At 42.0% G+C, this 16,704-nt stretch overlaps 1 protein-coding gene across 1 annotated transcript in view; it reads right to left on the reverse strand.

Annotated features, from left to right (window-relative positions):
* Positions 1–314: 314 nt before the first annotated feature.
* SUN3 (Sad1 and UNC84 domain containing 3) overlaps positions 315–16,704 on the reverse strand; it is a 57,812-nt gene continuing 41,422 nt past the window's right edge. Inside the window, exons 4-14 of the mRNA XM_034761312.1 lie at positions 15,176–15,273; positions 13,999–14,086; positions 13,532–13,593; positions 11,407–11,507; positions 7,903–7,943; positions 5,513–5,672; positions 3,880–3,964; positions 2,865–2,980; positions 2,083–2,250; positions 1,216–1,308; positions 315–569 (exon numbers count right to left, since the gene is read on the reverse strand). Of these exons, the coding sequence (XP_034617203.1) occupies positions 423–569; positions 1,216–1,308; positions 2,083–2,250; positions 2,865–2,980; positions 3,880–3,964; positions 5,513–5,672; positions 7,903–7,943; positions 11,407–11,507; positions 13,532–13,593; positions 13,999–14,086; positions 15,176–15,273 (1,159 nt within the window). The 3' untranslated portion in view covers positions 315–422. The remainder of the gene's footprint in view (positions 570–1,215; positions 1,309–2,082; positions 2,251–2,864; positions 2,981–3,879; positions 3,965–5,512; positions 5,673–7,902; positions 7,944–11,406; positions 11,508–13,531; positions 13,594–13,998; positions 14,087–15,175; positions 15,274–16,704) is intronic.

A 16,704-nucleotide genomic window follows, 5' to 3' on the forward strand; every position in this document is an offset into this window, starting at 1 on the left:
GCCTAGGGGCACCAGTGTTCTAGGGACACCATGGATTAAAAGTTTTATTTTTTTAAAAAAGAGAAAAACACAAAAGGTCAGCTGTAGGCCGGGGGGGTAGGGAGGGGAAGAAGAGGGGGACGCAGAAAATGCTGTGCCTAGGGGCACATAAGGTTCAATCCTACCCTGTAGAAACCTCTTCACTCTGATCCAAAATTTCCTACCCTAGGCAATCTCAGAAATATTAGACAAATACTATTTATTCATTATACATACTGTTTCTATAGATAAGATACAGCAACATTTTGAAGAATAAAAACAATTTTGCCAAAAAATATTTGTCTTTGCATTTTTATTTTTGTCTGCTATGGACACCCTTTCACTTGGGTGATGAAGCGGAGTGGATCTTAAGAATTTCATTTTTAATTTGCTGGTGGTAGTTCCTAAGGTATTGGGCTCTGTTCAAAGAACTCCTGGGTATGTTTTAGATCTCCGTGTACCCTGAATCGATAAATGCAGGTATATTCTGGGTGGCCCCAATTGTTCAGCACTTTCAGTTTCACATACCTCATGAATTCAGAAAGTTCATTCTGAAAGGAAAGAAATTAAAGCTATTATTTTTTACTTTATGTATCTCTCATTGTTGATCAACAATTAGCATCCTGCAGGGGTGACTTGTTCACTATTTTACTCTTTGCTGCCATGTGAAATCATTGCTCACAAGATATGAAGATGCTTATACCTCTAACTGTACTTTAAGATAGTAATTATGGAGACATAGCCACAAAAAAGGCTAACTTGCTTCAGTAAGCAAAGTAACTCTATGAAGTTCTCCTCACTTAGAGGTTGACTCCACCACATGTAGAAATCCCATTGATATCTATGTGAGGTCTGTGCACAGAATTTCTACACAGACAAGCATTTAAATAGAACAGATTTATTTTCAGTAATCTGCAACAAAAAGATTTCCTTACAGTTATCAGTAATGTTTAATTTGATGGACCAATATTCTGACAGTATGTGATGTGTTTTCTTTTTATGCAGCCTAAGAGCAGATCACCCAAATTCATTGCAGGTAACACAGCAGATTAGACTCTAGCAATAGCACTGCAGAAAAATGCTTCGTTTTAAAGCCACCATTAACAGAACTACAGACTAAGTTATAATCCTTTCTACCCAGGGCTATTTCTCCAGATCACTTCTATTGGGAATCACTTCCCCTCTTCCTTAATGTACCTTCAATTGGAATGTTTGAAATAAATCTCCTTCATAGTTATATATGAACTCTCCTAAGAAAGTTCCTTGCTCCTCATCTTCCTCCTTTAGGCCCTGCAGAAAAACACAGGCATGGAGAAAACAAAAGACAGTGGAAACCCAATTACAACAGGTTTAAATATGTTTTCTCTTCATGCAGATAGTTAAAACAAAAAGCATAACATGATATCCCAGATGCACAGTGATGAGCTAAATCCATAAAATAAGGGTCCTTGTAGCACAAGTCCATTCCCAAAGCCAGGTTTGACCGGGCTGGTGGTGTCACAGGATATCCAAAAAACCCAAACATGGATGGTATACTCATGAAATATCTAACTCTTGTTCATAAACCAAGGATTTATTTCAAATACATCTCTGAAGTTACAAATATCAGGAGAAGCCTGATAGTTGTGGCCTACTGGTTACCACTTCATGTTTTGGTTAAGTTATAGTCACAATAGTCCCGTGAGATAGGTAAGCAAATACTATCCCCATTTATAGCTGGGGAAATTGTGAGAGGTTGAGTGAGTTAATGGCAAAGCCAGGATTAGAAATCAGGAGTTCCTAGTACCCAGCCCTGAGCAGAATCCCCTAAACCACTTTACTTCTCTTGTAGGTAGCATGTAGACACAGCAGGTTGTGCAGGAATGGGAAAGTCTCATTTTTAAGAATAAATGGAACAAGAATTATGCTGATAGTTATATATATAAATTGCTCTCTTCCTACAATATGGAGTGAGTTGCAGGTGTGAAGGAAATATACAAAACTTTCTTTTTTCCTATATTTTCTCCCATACTACTCCCCACCCTTCTTAGAAATCTTATATAAAAAGCTAAGAAAGATACTTACATAGACAGCGAAGTCCTTAGGAGCACTGGAGATTTCTCCTGTAGGGGAGATTTTCTTGGGAATGTGCTCCATTGTAACTGCTCTTGGAATTATTTCCATAGCCAGTTTGATGACAGTTTCACCCTGACTTCCTGGGAAAGGCCAGCAGTCCCCAGGGTAATTGTTGGGCTAAAACCAGAACACAAAACAATGATTATTGGTTTAGACAACCATGTGGCTAATGGTATCGCTGGTATAATTCCACTGAAATCAGTGGAATCCTTGAAACCAGGGATTCCTTTGGCTCCTTAGAATCTATCTTGAAACACGCCAATGATATTTAAATAATCACAAAGTTCATATGGTTTGAGTCTAATTAAAAATTAAATATAAAATGTATTGTTTAATTCTGAGGATAAACACTAGTTCCATGATGCAGTATTCAGATGGACTGTTTTGGCTGCACCACTCATAAAAGCTCTAGTACCACGGTCTGCCCTTTCCCCCCGCACTTATGAACCATGTTTATTCCCAGGTGCCAATTCTTAACTCTGTTGCTTTTATTTCTCTCTTTCCATCACTTGTGGTGTGGTGCCAACCTGGGTTTGTCTGCAAAAATTCCGTTAAGTACAGCAGCATAGGCTGTCTTTCTATCTCCACTGATCCCTCCCTGAACGTTGGGCAGTATGGGGAGAAGAACAGGGAAAGCAGACATGGGGAATGGTAGTGGGAAAAGGAGACCCAAAAGGAAGAGAGGAAAGGGTAAAGGAAACTCTCAAGACTTCTTTTATTTTGATTTCTACCTGAAGAATAACTTCTGGAGACTTTACAAAAACCAGCATTGGAAATGATAACCAAAAGAATTTTCCTCTATTATGACGGTAGCTCCTGGTAGTTCTGGACTGAACAATGCTGGCACCTGAAATTAAAATATTCATACAGTAATGAGATAATATCTCACATATAGCACTACTTGGACCTGAAGAAAAGTTCTAAGTAAGCTCAAAAGCTTGTCTCTCTCACCAATAGAAGTTGGACCCACTTTGCCTCTCTAATATAGCAGGTATTCTTAACAATGTGTAATATACAGAGGATCTAATGACCAACACCAGGTGTTGGGTGCTTAACTCCTAATGTATAGACAACAAAGCCCCTGTAATACAATTATCATCATTTATATGAGTGACTCTTTCAAACTAGACATGTATCATCGCATGTAACTCTCAGAAAAAAAAATCATCAAACAAATCTTTTATGTGACCCAATCAACATACACCAGCCATAATTCTTATAGCTCTCTCTTCCCCACATGCTTACTTCCATATACTCTTCTCAAATGGGCATGAAGAGATGTTGGCACAGCTTTCTCACCAGTAATACCATAAGAATGTCAGCTCTTACCATACTTTGACCTGAACAAGCACAGGTTTTCTAGCAACAGTATTTGTCTCTCTTTCACTTATTCTGTCCTTCTTTATAGTAACAGGCCATGGTGGCTAATTAAAATATTCAAAATTGATAATCGGCAGTGGGTAATAAAATTGAAGATAGGAAGTGATGAATAAAAACAATATTAAAATAAGCATTCATTTTTATAAAAAGGCTTGGAACACTGTCAGACTATGTAAATGCATAATCTTCTTATACAATGACCCTTGTCCTCTCTTCCACTTCCCTCCTATTGTAGGTGACATTCATTTGTACATTGTCTTAAACTAGATTGTAAGCTCTTTGGGGGCAGGGACTGTGTCTTCTTATATGTTTTTTTACAGTACATAACACCATGAAAACCCAGATTCTAATTGATAATAATAATACCTGCTGATTTTAGGGCATAATCAGGCATCTGGACTTGGTCTTCATCCAACTTTTCAAGTACTTTGTTCAGCATCCTTTTAACAGTCTGTGAAGGAATATAAAAGGTAAGAACTGTGAGAGGGGAAAGGAGTTTGCAAGTAGTACACACACCAGTTCACCTACAATCCGAAGTATGTGTAAAACAATCATGAAGTAACCATTATGTTAGACTAAGGTCTGGTCTACACTTAAAATTGAGGTTGACATAGCCATGGCAGTGAGGGGTATAAAAAAATCCCTAACTCCCCCAGTGCAGATGTTGCTAGTGCACTAAAAATAAAGTGTAGTTGTGGTGGCACAAGGAGATGGATGGGTATGTACTTGCGACAGCTAAAATGCTAGGTATGTACTTTGGGTGGCTAGCCCCTCCTGCTGCTCGCCCCACTGTGGCTATACTCTATATTTAACTCACTAGCTTGATCACAGCTAGTACAGGCATGTCTTCTTGCACTGGAAATTACACCCCCAGCTCAAATTGTAGACATACTCTAACAGGCTGGTTGTGGAGCACTGGTATCAAGTGCATGTATTATCTCTTGAATTAGAGACCACTTGTTAGAGGTTCTGAAAACCACCTGGAATCTCAACCAAAGTGCCAGAAAACTATTGTGTTCATCTTGTTCTATAATTTTGGCAATGGCCACCTTTGCAGGCGAGTGTGTGTAGCCCTCCTTCTAGGCAGTTGTTATACTATGTCAGAATAGTGGTAACTACCTATATAATGACCCTTAGTGTCATTATTAAATGACCCCTTATATATGTGCAATTTAATCACTACCTACCAAGTAGTTCATAAAAGTGAGTGATCACCAATTGGTTAAGTTCCTATAACTTCCAAGAAATAGAACGAAACTCAAAAGAGCAAAGATGTTTGATATACTCTTGTCCTCAAGAGCACTGAGCGCATACTGCCAACAAGATTCCCCTTGGGAAACCCTTACCATACTAGTCACTTCTACCTCAAAGACCAGCTGTTGCAGATGAAGAGACAGATTCTCTAGACAATATTACTTGTGTGGAGGATCCCCTGCATAGACCTGTGGGACAAACTGTGGAAGGCTAGGAGGACATATCATAATATCCTCTGCAAGCCCTGTGAAATAGAGTTTCTCTGGGGAGAGGCTGGGGGAAGCCTTGGCAGCAGCCAGGTCTCCCATGGACAACACTGACAGGGACCAAAGAGAGCCCAAGGGTACCAGAAGTGACTCAGGAGACTGGGTTGCAGGTTCTCCTTATGAATTTTCCACCAGATCATTCTCTTGGTGTAAAGGTGAAAAATCAATACTGTAGCTTAGACTATTGTTCCTTCAAATGTCTAATGTAGTGTACTGTACATCTTGTTCAGGAGGTGATGGCATTCTATTGATGGTTAGGGTGACAGAAATTCCTACCTATGTTATCCAATCCTTCAAGCTACCCCGCAAAAAAAGTCTCCAAAGAGAAATTGTTTATTGTGGGTGAACATTTGTTCCTGGATTCCCAAGACTGTTACACTACATATGTCAGTGAAGTATAAAAAAAGTGTGATAAGGAACTATGGTAGATACAAAGAAAGCTAGAAATCTCTACTTACAAAATCCTGCAATGTCCTTACCCATGTTGTAACACCTTTGATCTCACTCCCTTCCAGGGCTTCACTGATAGCACGCTGGGTGATCTCCTTTGTACCTTGTCTCAGAGCATGAAGCTCTGTCTGTAGCTTATCTACCTGCTCTTTAAGAGATTGGATTTCTTTCAAAACATGGTTTGCCTGCCTAGAAAAAGTGGGAAAGAGTGACAGAAAGCACTATTTTCCTGGCCTGTCTGGCTTGCGGTATGTCATGAGAATAAGAGACAGGCAACAGACACCTCTTTTTATATCTCTATAGAAATCTGCTCCGGATGATCAATTTGTAAGTGAGAGGAAAAGTAGACTTTGATACTAGTTCTAATACCTTCAGATGGAGAAGCCACCTCGCTGCCCTATGGGCAAAATTTTCAAAAATATATGTAAGCAATTTAGGAGCCTCACTCCAATAGACTTTCAATAGGACTTAGGTACTTTCAAAAAATTTTACCCTGCTTCCTGAGTAATACGGAGGTGAGTGGAAGCATATCTGCAACCATACTAAAAAATGTGTAAGGGCGGGTTTGAAGTACTAAGATTTTGTTTGATGTAGGAAAAAAAATAAAATATGGACAAAAGGATAAGGATCCTGCCTGGAAAATACTGGCATAGAAGATGCAATAACCTGCATTTTCAAAGATTCCAGGGCATTTCAAAACAAGAAAGAACAGATGCTTGAAAAAGTAAACTGGTTTTATCTGGAATGCAGACCAAGCCAGCAGCAGGTTACATTTGATTAAAAACTACTCACACAAATGGCACACTAGGCCACAAAAGAATATCCTCAGTTCCGATCCCTCAGTTGCCATCTCTGACACAGACCACACAAACAGATATAAAACAAGGAAAAATCCACATTAAAAAGTGCAGTCACCACTGCAACAACTTCTAAAACATATTTTACTGGACAAAAAATGTCCCCGTTTCCTTACACATAGGAGCAGTGGGTTCCCATGCCCCCTCCTACCTGAACTGCAAAGCCCCCATCACTTCTTTGGCCTACACAGTTCTGTACACAGGGCCGGCTCTGGCTTTTTGGCTGCCCCAAGCAAAAAAAAACAAAAAAAAAACCACTGCGGCGCAGCCGGAGCGTGGGTGCAGGGGGACTGGGTGGCGGGGGGGGGGGGGGGGGGGGGAGGGGGGAGGGCGGGGCTACAGCGGGGCGCTGCTACACGGCCCGTCCCGCCGCGCTGCGCCGCCTGCTGGGAGGGCTCCACTCCGGTCGGCGGGGAGGGAAGGACGAGGACTGCCCTGACGGGCTTGCTGCAGGGTGCTCCCGTCCTCCACACCGCCACCCCCTACAGAGCAGCCGGAGCGGAACAGCTTGCTCGGCTGGTGCCTGGAGCCGGCCCTGTCTGTACAGTACCCTAATATCTCCTATATAATTCAACATTCATGTTTTCTTTCTAGCATCTTGACATCAACTTTTCAATCAAAAACTGCTGCTTGATACGGCTCCCTTGTTTTTGTTCTTCCTTCTCTTTCCATTCTTCATTCATACGCTAAAGTGGACTGTAAAAGGTATTTGCTACACCTGTTTTGGTCATTTCTATTCCTTCCCTCTGATCTTCCTGTATTCCACTTTAAATATCTTTTTTCTGTTAAACATTTTTCTCCTTCATTCCTCATGTCCAACACTTCCCTGCCTCACTCTCTCTCCCGAATGAGTGTCTTACCCTAAATGTTCTAGTTTCTCATTTTGCCCACAGCTGCTCTTTCCCCCACTCCATACTCCTGTATTCTCCCCTTAATTAATTGGATGATTATTCCCTCACGGGTCCTCTTATTCCTCTGATCTTGGCTAACCATGCAGGGCTTCTTCACATGCAGCTCCAACGCCACCAGGCTAGGGAAGAAGCAGGGTTGGGAAGAAGCAAAGGTTTCCTCCACCTACAGTGGGAACTGTGTACAGAGGAGTGTGTATTCCACTTTACAGGAGGGCAGAACAATCAGAAGTTTCTATTTCTATTCATTTCAGAATATGGAGGGAACCAGCAAAAGAATTTCTCCATCCCTCCACCACAAGGAAGACAAAGCTGAGCAGCAGGAAAATAATAATCTTTTCCGCTTCTCCTCAAACACCCAGGGAAGATGGAAGTGGAAGCAGGTTTTCCTTCTTACCTAGTCGTGTACACGAGCAACTTATATGCCTGTAAGACAGAGAAGAAAAACTGCCAGCTCCAACATCTTCCCTTCCTCTGGATTTTAAGGGAGGGGGAGAAAAAAAAATCCCTACAGATACCTTTGGGGTTGGGAACATCATCAATGTGTATGAAGTTTGTGGGAGACCCAACTCCTCCATTTGTGCAGTTGTTGTGCTCAGGGTTTGAATTCCTTTACAGCAATGAGTCAAGTAGTCATCCAGAAATCCACCTTACCTTAGAGACTCCAGATCCATTCCATATATCTCTGATTCATCCTACATGGAAATATTAATAAAACATTCATTCCAAATACTAACATCGCCAATACAGAGCCTCCTGCAGAGAAAGGCAATCACTCTCTACAGGAACTTGAGATGGTAGACACTCAGAGACACAATGCCTACATACAACAAGTGTTTAACACTAACATACAACAGGAACTGGCACCCTATAAATACCCAGGAGAGAAAGACAATTAAATAGATCATAAGATTAATGATGGACAATTCCTTATTCATGAAGCAGATATCACAGTCTCCCATCATGCATTTGATTTATTTATTCTAAGATGGTAAATATAATTTATTAAAAACAAAACACTACCATAAGAACCAATCATCATATAGGTAAATATATGCACAAAATGTGTACTGAATTTTCAACTTTTCTGTATCTGTAAATGTCTCTGAGCTTATTCCATAAAGGCTGCAATTTTGCAGCTAGCAGACAGGAAGTAAAAGACATCTGAATAAAAAGTAGCATCTTTTCCTGTGGAGGGAGCACGGAAACTCAAATATTGCTGTTAGGTAAATGTTTGTTATAACATAATTCAAACTTATCTGATTGCAAGCATTATCCAGAATTTTACACATTACTTTTCTTATTAATAATAATTGCTTAAAAAAAATTTACATGACAGGCTCCTGGATATTGGTTAAGACACTTCAGGAAGCATACCATCTAGTTTGCTAACACAGAAAATTAATTGCTACATCAAGGATACACCTATTTTCATATAGTTTTATGTCAACCTCCTAGCTACCCATTCTATCAAAACATCCTATCCTCAAAGTATGTCTTCCAAACTCTTAATCCAATAATTTCTTCCCCTCTTTAACCAGCTTTTACAGTTCTGAAAAAGGGTCAAATGAATATCAGCCAGCCAACTGGAGGTCAAAACCTTCCCAAAAACTTCTCCATTACTAGTTCCATTTTAGGTTTTGCCTCTTTTCTTTTCCAGTTGTTTTCTGGGGCCACTGTAACCGAGGATTTCCTCTCTGTTATCAATACAACATTACTTCACTGTCTACAGACACAAGTAGATATATTCTCTATGAGGAAAGGTTGGAATACTAGTGGCCACACTCGTGTTACTCTCTATGATAAAGTGTGTTCCAATTCCAGTTTCTCTTTTTGATACAAGTCTTATGCCTTGGCAACACTTGCTAGTTAGAGCACATTAAATCAGTCCCAGGCACCCTAACTCCTGTGGTGTCCACACTGGCAAGGCACTTAGAGCGGCTGGAGCGCTCCTGGTAATCCACCTCCATGAGAAGCATAGAGCTTGCTGCGCCCTGGCTGGAGCTCTGGGGTGTCAGTGTGGACGATGTATTGCATTACTGTGCTGTGATTGGCCTCCGGAAACATCCCATAATCCCCTGCAGTCAAGTGGCCACTCTGGTCATTGTTTTGAACTGGGCTGCAGGCATGTGGATATCCCCTTTCAAAGCTCCATTTCTGACAGCCAGCATGCTTATCTGCTCTGGGACGCAAAGCAAACCATTACTGTGGAATGCTCCTGCTGCAGGGGCAGGCGTTTGTGAGTGTGAGAAAGAGAGAGGCCGGGGGTAGGGGCTGATGTCAGGTTTCCCCCTGCCACTGTCTGAACTTACAAGATAGCATGCTGACACGCTCTGCCCCTCATGCTTTGCAAACCCTTTCCAAAGCATGCCGCAGCCACTATGCTAATGTGGACATGCTCCACTAGGGTTACCATTCGTCCAGATTCTCCCGGACATGTCCGGCTTTTCTGAGTTAAAAATAGTGTCCGGGGGGGATTTGTAAATGTCCGGATCTCCCCCCCCTGCAGAGCGCACGCGGCTGACGGGGCAGCTGGCCAGATCATGCCACTCGCACCGGGCTCCAGCAGCCAGAGTCCCTCCTCCACTTCCCCCTCCTCTCCCCTGCTGCTTGAGATCACTCCCCTCCTCCCTTTCCCCCTCCCTGCATTCGCAGATCGCCGGCCGTTCGCAACGGGCCTCCGGCTATCTGGAGTTCCCCCCCCTGCTCCTCCCCCCCGCTGCCCAGCGCGCCACTCTGCGGGGGCAGGGACCGGGCTGTGCGCTCCGCTGGGGAGAGCGGCAACGTGTCCGGCTCCGCATGGAGTCCGACATGCTGTTCTGAGGAGCACGGTAAGTGGGCCAGGGGGTCGGAGAAGGGGGAGGGAGGTTCTGGAGGGAGCAGTCAAGAGACAAGGAGCAGGGGGAGGGTTGGATGGGTCAGGAGTTCTGCGAGGGGGGCTGTCTGGGGTGGGAGTGTGGATAAGGTTTTGGGCAGTCAGGATACAGGTAGGGGGCAAGGTCTCAGGAGGGGGCAGTCAGGGGACAAGGAACAGGGAGGCTTAGGTAGGGGGTGGGGTTCTGGAGGGCAGTTAGGAGCAGAGGTCCCAGGAGGGGTAGTCAGGGGACAAGGAGCAGGGGGGATTGGGAGTTTGGGAGGGGGGAGCTTTCAGGGAGCAGGGGTGGGGAGAGGGATCAGAGTAGTCAGGGGACATGGAGCAGAGGGGTTTAGATGGGTCAGGAGTTCTGGGCGGGGCTGTCAGGGGGTGGAGAGAGGTTGGATGGGATGTGGGAGTCCCGGGGGTCTGTCTGGGGGTGAGGGTGTGGATAAGGGTTGGGGCAGTCAGGGGACAAGTACGGTCCTAGGGGGCCAGTTAGGATGGGAGGAGGGTCTCAGGAAGGGGCAATCAGGGGACAAGGAGCAGCGAGGCTTAGGTAGGGGGTGGAGTCCTGGAGGGCAGTTAGGGGCAGGGGTCCCAGGAGGGGGCAGTCAGGGGACAAGGAGCGGGGGAGGGTTGGTGGTTCTGAGGGGGGCGGGAAGTGGGAGGGAGTGGAAGGGGCAGGGGCATGGCTAGGGCAGGAAGGGGGGGGGGGCTAGGGCGGGGCTCCTCCCATCCTCTTTTTTGATTGTTGAAATATGGTAACCCTATGCTCCACAGTCACAAGGAGCACAGTGTGAACACACAACAGCGCTTTCCCTGCTGCTGTCTCCGAGGGCTAGTTTAATTCCTGGCGCTCTACATCTGCAAGTGTAGCCATGTCCTAACTAACACTGAAACTATAACAAAAGGAGTTTTCTTTTAAGTGGTTATATTATAAAGTCTTTTGTTTGATCATGTGCCTTCAATTGGAGTTGTAGGGGCTCCGTACATCTGATAATGGGATCCTAGTTACCTAAAGCTGAGCAACCAAAAAATGAAGAAAACCAAAATTAAAGGCCACTTCTGAAAACGTTAGCCCAAGTGATTTGCTCAAAGGCATATTGTAAAATAATAGCAAACCCAGAAACAAAATAATTATTAATGTGTGGTTAAATATAATTAAATTCTAGGACACTGGAGTCTCCAATATACCTGAAACTCCACAGAAAGAAGGTGCAAGTTATTGGGTAAGCACTTTCTGTCCTAGAGCTAGACTGGTAGTGGCAGTCTTTATTTGATTACATCTAATCATAAATCACCTTGTGCCAGAAATGGTTAAAATCATAGAGGACAAAGCCGTTATATATTCCCCTGGACATCTGAATTCCTCCTCCATCAAGCAATCCCATGTAGTAAGTACCTGTTAGTTAAAAAAGAACAACTTTGTTTAAATTTAGAACATTATCATCTCCAGCAGATTATTCTCTTCAAAAGCAAGGGGCCTCAATCTGTCAAACACTTACACATGTGCTTAGCTTTAGTAAAGCAACCAGTGAAATAATCCCACTAAAGTCAAGTTAAATACATGTTTAAGTGTTTGCAAGACTGGGGCCTAATTTTGGAATGGATGCAAAATGCAGCCTTGAGGGACTTCCAAGGGCTGTATTAGTTGTCATCAGCATTTCAATAAGCAAAATGAACCTCTATGGCCCCTCTCCCTTTCTACATTCCTACCATCCCTCTACTTGAGTTTCCAAATTGGATATTTTGCAAGGAATGGTGAAATGACATTCTTATAGATTTTGAGCTGAGGAGATACATTTTCAACACATGTTAATGGAGCATTATGGTTTACATGGTTAAAATCAATTTTCAAATGTAAAAGTTAAGGCTTATTCCACATTAAATTGTTCACGTATTATATGTTATTTTTTAAAAATATATAGAAGTATCACCTACAGATCCCAGTCAGGATCAGGGTCCCCTATGTTTATAGGCCTTAATCCTGAGAACAGGTATTTGACTTTACTCACCATCAAGTCAATGGGTCTATTCACCAGTGTATGGATTTGCAGGACTGAGGGTCATATAAAGAGACAGTTCTTTGGAACAGGGATTATTGTGGCCTCAGTCCTGCAATGATCTCCATGCGGGCAGGACCTTGTGGCCACACACAGCTGCACTGGCTTCAGTGGAGCTCAGTGCACATTCAAGGATATGCCTCCATGGAGCTCACTGCAACACCAGAATCTAAGGGGGGCTGGGTCTACACTACCCGCCTGAATCGGCGGGTAGAAATCGACCTCTCAGGGATCGACGGGACGCGACAATCGATCCCCGAATCGACGCTCTTACTCCACCAGCGGAGGTGGGAGTAAGCGCCGTCGACGGGAAGCGGCAGAGGTCGATTTTGCCGCCGTCCCTACAGCGGGGTAAGTCAGCTGCGATACGTCGAATTCAGCTACGCTATTCACGTAGCTGAATTTGCGTATCTTAAATCGACCCTCCCCGTAGTGTAGATGTAGCCTGAGTCACTGATCCGGCAAAGACACATGGACTTAATTTTGCTCCTGTGCATAAAGTTAAGCATCTGTAATTCTCTGCAGGTTTGTAGCCAAAAATTGAGACAAGAGACAACTAATGGGTTTAACAAACTGTAAGCAGTGGTGAAAGGAGGAAGGATGAGGCATGTGGTAACATGATTTCTGATGCAACTGGAAAGTTGCTTTATTTGTTGTTTATTTTTTAACCTCTGCTTATTTCCACTTTTTTTTAAACCTGCTTATGTTTTTATTGATTTTTTGTAATACCTGCTATTTAATTTTTTTTTTACTACCACCTATTTCAAAAAATTATTACTGCCTATTTCTATTTAATTATTTTTATTTCCCTCTTTTTATTAACTTCATTTTTAATAACTGTTTGTAACTATCAGAAAAGATACAAAAAAGTTGAATCAAAACAACACAAACTATTCCATGGTGACCCCAATTTCACAAACTGCCATTGCCCTATAGTAAGTAAAGACATTTTTTCTTCTTCTTCTTCATTTTAAATAAAAAGAGTTAGTGATATCTCAGGGGCTTCTGAGGCTCTGAAGATTTCTGCCCCCTAGCTGTTCTTCCTCCCAAGCTGGGTTGCTTTGCCTCCTGTGATGAGTGAAGGCCAATCGCTGCTGCTCCTCAAGACTGGGAAAATTCTGGCCCCATTACAGCTAGTTTGGGAGAGGACACTTAGGTCCTCCAACCCCCACATCAGTCTCTTCCCAGAGAGCGGACTGGAGGGAGGGAGGCAGGCAGGCAGACCCAGCTGGGATATCCAACTGCCTACTTCAGTTCTCAGCTGTGCTTCTCTGTTAAAGCAGCACAAAGGGGCCAGAGGAGAGCAAAGAATTTGGTCCTCCTTATAGAGTGTCAGTTAATGCTGTACTTTATAGAAACTCACCAAAAAAGAATAAAGAAAGGAGGAACAGCACCAGTGAAATAATCTTTCGAGCCCAAATCTTCCTGGGGAACAGAAAGGAGAAAGAAAGCATAAAGTTAGCAGCCTCCACATATTTCACGTACATATTCTGTATTAGCAAAAAGTTTCTTTAGGATTTCTTGAAGCCCATATTGTTGGCTTCATCCTGCAGCCTATTGAAGTTAATGGTAAAGCTTCTTTTAACTTCTGCAGTGGAGATTCAAGCACTATATCAAAACTGAAGAGACATTAAAATTAGTGATTGGTCTTATGACCCCTGATCCCAGAACTGGTTTCAGCAAGAGCCTAGATTGACACCAATGTAAATCACTCTCTTAATTCTTTGTCAGATATGGGAGTGTGATTAATACCAATCTGTTTCTCCTGCCCACCTGCATTTATCTATTTCCCCACCCATCCTTGAGAAAAAGATTCTTGTTCATCTTTACCTTGCAAAAGCGCTGCATATTTTCATCACAAAGTGCGACAGAACTGTTATGCATAGTCCTAGCAAGTGGAAGACAAGCCTGATACCTTCTGAAAAACATGCAACAAGCACACAGTTAAATGAGCTCAGATGTAGTTAAAAATGCAGTTCTACTCTCAAAAGTCACTGCAAAATAGACATAATGGGGTTCATGTTTGTCTCTCAGGCTATGTCTTCACTTCAAAAAAGGTGTGTTCTTAACTTGGGGTAGCATAGCAGTGAAGACACAGCAACTCATCTTTTAATTTGGATTAGCATTTTGATTTAAAGCATATGTACAGCCTGGGTTTGACGTGGAGCTGTTAACCCTGTATTTTCACTGTTTTTTTAACCCAAGTTAAAAAAACACATTTTCCTTTTTTCCAATAAAGACATAGCCTCAGTTGTTCTAGATCACATTATCAGTTTATAAAATAAAGAGATGTTGCTGCATTTCCTATCACCACCTCTGTAAAAAGTCCATCTGGTTTCTTTCTGGCTCAAACATCCTCACCACTAAGGTCTTATCTTCAATGCAACAGTTAACTCAAATTGATACACTTGAGCTACTCCACTTGAACTAACCTAAACTATAGATTCATTATGGAGCCTCCACAATTATTTTTATTTTTTTGTCTCCAACATTATAAGGCGAGTCCTTTAAGGTGCACAGTGAATGAGACAAGGAGACCTGTGGAGCTCTAGCTTTGGTCTCTGCCAATGTTATATACAAATGCCATGGACTCTGTCTGATTAGTACATAATACTATAAGATGCGTCCTCTGCATTTAGGGTTGTAGAAAAAAAATTACATGGAATTATTTGTGAAATAGCATATGAACATATAATTGAAGAATATCTATGTATGACAATATAGAAGGGAATAAAGTTAATGTGGCACACGCAACCACAACTTTGTAACTTCCTGACTTTTGACTGCTTAGCCATGCAACCTTAATGTGGTCCTAATTCAGTTCTGCTTTAATATATCCCCCCCCACTTTATAGGATGTGTCTATCAACAACATCTCTTTAGATGTGCAAACAATCAAAAATGTAAAAGCCCATACAACAGAACAACTTACAAAACAAATGTAAGTGCACAACATACAACAATGCACACAACTAGACAGTTTACAATCACTCAACACTTAAACTTACTTTTGGGTGAGTGTTGAAGCTGCCTATCTTCCTGCCTGAGACTAATAGGGGTCTGGCTTTCAGTACTACTGGGTATACGTCCTTGTCTTTGAGATAGCCTAGAAAATAGAAAAGGGCTTTAGAAATTCAAGAGTTGCATAAGCGGCCACATGCAGGCAAAAAACAGGCTACATTTTCCAAAACAACCTCTAGAACTAAGGTACAAGTATTTGTACCCATAGTTGCACTCATTTAGAAGCCTAGCTAGCTGTATCTGACTGCCAATTAGTTATCTAAATGGGTACAATTAACTACACATGTAAACACGGGGGAGGGCAAAATTTTAAGCCTGGATTTAATTACCATTTCACAGAGCAGGCGGCAGAGTTCTTTACCCTGTGTTCTCTAGCTTATCTACTTAACAGCCAATTCAACTAATTGGACTATCACTCGGCTCTGGAATTTGGCAATAATGAATACAAATATTTAAGAAACTACCTTAGTTTAATAAATCTTTTTTTTAAATTCCATTAAAAATCCTATACTAAGAAAACTTTAAAGTCACATAAAAAATTTAAAAGCCAGGAAATGCCAGCGGTTAAATTGCACATTCAACTTGCCTGACTCTGGAGTGTTTAAATGTGAAACTGTAATGTTTTCAACATATTTTCTATTTATGGAATATATTTAGGCAACTAACCAACAATATCAGATAAAGAATACAGTACAATCCATAGTGAATACTATTTGCTATGACTGTAGGTGTTCGACCTGCAATAAATACACTTAACCATTCCTGCAATTTTTAATTGACACACTGTATGTTTTAAAACTAAGCCTTACTGTATCCCTCAGGGATGAAGAGGCAGCAATGACCAGCACATATGATACCCTTACTAACATCCAGCATTTTCTATAAAATGCTGCAGTTGCAGTACAGTGGGAGATTAAGAAGGCTTTCCAGTGCAGAAATGTAGTTCTTCAGTGAAACTCCTGGTCAAGTTAATTGAATGTTCAAAGGAAAAAGATAAGATGAGATAAGGTGTTTTTTTATCACTATGAGTAGTGACAGTACACACATTCAGAGATTTGGAGACAGTATTTTATAATATGGTCCAAAAACATTTAGCAGTCTAATGAACTTTGTCATCCACAACATTTAAATAGAGATGTGGTGAATCTCAAAATGAAATCTGCTGGTACACAAATCTGGTCATTTTGCTGGATTCAGATTTATACAAATCTGCTTCTGAAATTTGACACAAATGTTGGACACCTAGAATAATTAAAATGGCTACTAGTATATGAGAGTAAGATATTTTAAGTATGGCTCAGATTCTGTTCTTGCTCATTCAGCATCTCCTTTTGGCTACCCTGATACTGTGTCATATCCTGTACTCATTCCATCAGATTCCCAGCTCCTGCCATCCATCTTGTCCCAACACTTTTTCCCATTCTCCCACCTACTCTCTCCCACTGGTCCTGCTTTCAACTGTCCTGACCCTGTACTCTATCATTCATCAGTTCTCTCGCACTGCAGCATCTTCCCT

Source organism: Trachemys scripta, chromosome 2, assembly GCF_013100865.1.
Source record: "Trachemys scripta elegans isolate TJP31775 chromosome 2, CAS_Tse_1.0, whole genome shotgun sequence".
NCBI classification, from domain to species: Eukaryota; Metazoa; Chordata; order Testudines; family Emydidae; genus Trachemys; species Trachemys scripta.